At 17.7% G+C, this 2887-nt stretch overlaps 1 protein-coding gene across 1 annotated transcript; it reads right to left on the bottom strand.

Moving 5' to 3' along the window:
• Positions 1–2006: 2006 nt before the first annotated feature.
• LOC116186658 (proton-coupled amino acid transporter 1-like) lies at positions 2007–2437 on the bottom strand (the record flags this gene model as incomplete). The annotated part of the gene is made up of 1 exon (XM_031514651.1): positions 2007–2437. A coding segment is annotated over one exon (266 nt), but the record flags the coding sequence as incomplete, so codon positions are not given.
• Between the last annotated feature and the right edge of the window lie 450 nt (positions 2438–2887).

Here is a 2887-nt window from a genome sequence, read left to right as displayed (position 1 = left end):
TAATATTTAATATTAATTTATATTATATATATTAATATATATAATATAAATTAATATATATATAATATATATTAATAATATTTAATATTAATTTAATATTTATTTAATTTAAACAACGAAAAGAAAATTGTATCAGTAATATAGAGAATAAGGCACGAAATATAATTATAAAAATTGATATGTTGATATCATTAATTATTTAATACGAGGTAATTAATTAATGCTGTGATATTGAATTTAAACTTATTCTCTAATTATTTATACTTTACTGTACAAAACAAAGATATTTAAAAAAATATAATTATCGTTTCTTGTTTCAAATTGAAACATTGGTCATATACAATTATAATACAATTCTATCAATTTAACTATAACATACAAAATCACAATGAGTACTTTCAAAAACAATTTAATCTATTTCCAAACTTTAATCAATGATCTTTGGATCACAAAAAATCGCAAAATTTTAAATAAGATTATTTAATTTTAAAGTATTTAATTTCTTTTTGTATTCTATACTATGTAATAAAAAATAAAATGGTTAATATAAGTTATTAAATATATACTTATAAAATAAACTTAGGAAATGAAATATCTTCTATAGTATGAGAGTATAGTAGAATATTCTATATAGTATTCTATATAGTAGAGTAAAAAGAATAAATATTAAAAAAATTAAATTAAATACTTTAAAATTAAATAAATTATTGTGATTCAATGATATCATTTAAGAATTGAAAATCCATACAATATCCAGTCAATAAAAAATCACATTTTCAAATAAAATTCATGCTATTGTCTTTTTATATTACACGATGATTAAGTATGATTAGTGATACATTCTATAACGATTATCAATCAACGCTTTTTTTTTAACATTGTAGTGATATTTTTTTCTTATTTATAATTCTTTTCTCTTTCATTCATTCTTGTGAGTTATATATGATACATTCTATATTAATTATCATCAAAATAACAGTCAGTTTTTTGTTTCATATTTTTTACAGAAAATTCATTGAATAGTCTATATATCATATTTTATTTATTATAAATCTAGATTTCCTCGTTCAAGACATAAACAAATAGCACTATTTATAACAATATTCATATGTTAAGTTTTTTTTGTCTTTTTCATACTATGCAATTTGTCATAGAAATATCTAATCATTTCAATGTAATTTTATAAGAAATGAATATTTTTAAATATTTTTTTTATTATTAGATTATATAATATATTTATATTATATTATATTAAAAAATAATAAAAATAATATTCACATAATATTAACATTAATAATATTCACAATAATATTCACATAACTTCATCAATTAAAGAATTATATGCAAATTTTTAATGTTCAGGAAATTTAAAATTTTGTTTGTTTAATAATCTGTCAAATATAAGTTCATTTAGTAAATTCACTTCAAAATATTTTATCATTTACAATATAGAATAATAATAGAATAAATAAAATATATTTTATAATGAAATAATAAAATTTCGGACTATTTTAATTTTTATTCTATTATTTAATAATAATACTTATTTTTTAATAAAATTTCAAATTATTTTAATTTTAGAAATATATTATTTCAACATGGCTATATTTTATGATCATTATATTAATTATATATCATTACACAATTCGATCGTAATAGCCAATTTCTCCAATCTTTTATTCCTTTACGAGAAAGATCTTTATAGATAGATTATTATTCTATATAAAAGATATTGTGTTGCATTAGATATTGACGCAATTTTAATATAGATAATAATACAATTAACATAGAAATCGATAACTATAACTTTTTCACGATTTTGAGATTTGTTATTCTATTTATAAAATTTAAAAATTCTAATTGAATCATCGATTCAAAAACAAATCACAGATAACAAGTATTTTTTTCTAAATCCGAACGCAAATAATATATTAAATAAAGAATTTCAAATATAATGAATATAATGTATAGATTTTTTTATACGATTCATTTAAGAAAATTTACTAATAAATAATATTATTATTAACAATAATCTAGAGAATTTCAATGTAAATGTCATGATCTATTATCTAGTATTGTAGAATGTATATGTATCTATATATATATATATATATATATATACGTACATTTAAAAAACTAATAACAATTTATACAACAAACTAATCTAATTATTACGTACTAAACGCTTTAATGATTGAAGTTATACTTTCATACGTCCCAGTAATGAAACCAAGGAGACCGATCAAAACTATCAGGATATCTTTCGATATTGTACAGATGCCCAAGGATGCATTTTGCCAGCATACAACCATTTCAATGATTGGTGGGAATATCAATGCTAGAGCAGTACTACTAACTGCACCGACTAATGATATGAACAAACCCAGTTGAGGTATCGCTTCAGCTAGAATAACTGTAACAATATTTTTACAAAATTTATATTAAATTACAATAAAAATATTTTTATATAATTATTTTCAATTTTAATTATCTTTCATAAAATTAATATAAATTTATTTATTTATCTAATTTGATAAAAAGATAATTAAAATATTTTTATTACATTTAAATGAAAAAATATAGAAAAGAATTAGAAAATTAGAAAAGACTAAAAAAAGAATAAATTCATCGCAATGTTAAAAATTTGTATATTATAATAAAATTTTAATATTTGGAACAACATTAATCAGTGGATATCTGAAATGTTAAAATTCACCCATTCATAATGATTTAATTATCCTTAAATTATGACTATTTTTGTGAAATTAATTTACATAAATATATTTTTATATATATTTTTTAAATTTTTAAATTAAAATTGTATAATAATAATGAATATAATAATGTAATGATGTTATTTAAATATTTGCATATATTGATTTATAAT

This window comes from Apis dorsata, unplaced genomic scaffold (assembly GCF_000469605.1).
Source record: "Apis dorsata unplaced genomic scaffold, Apis dorsata 1.3 scaffold_1088, whole genome shotgun sequence".
NCBI classification, from domain to species: Eukaryota; Metazoa; Arthropoda; class Insecta; order Hymenoptera; family Apidae; genus Apis; species Apis dorsata.
This window is presented reverse-complemented; position numbering and strand designations above follow the sequence as displayed.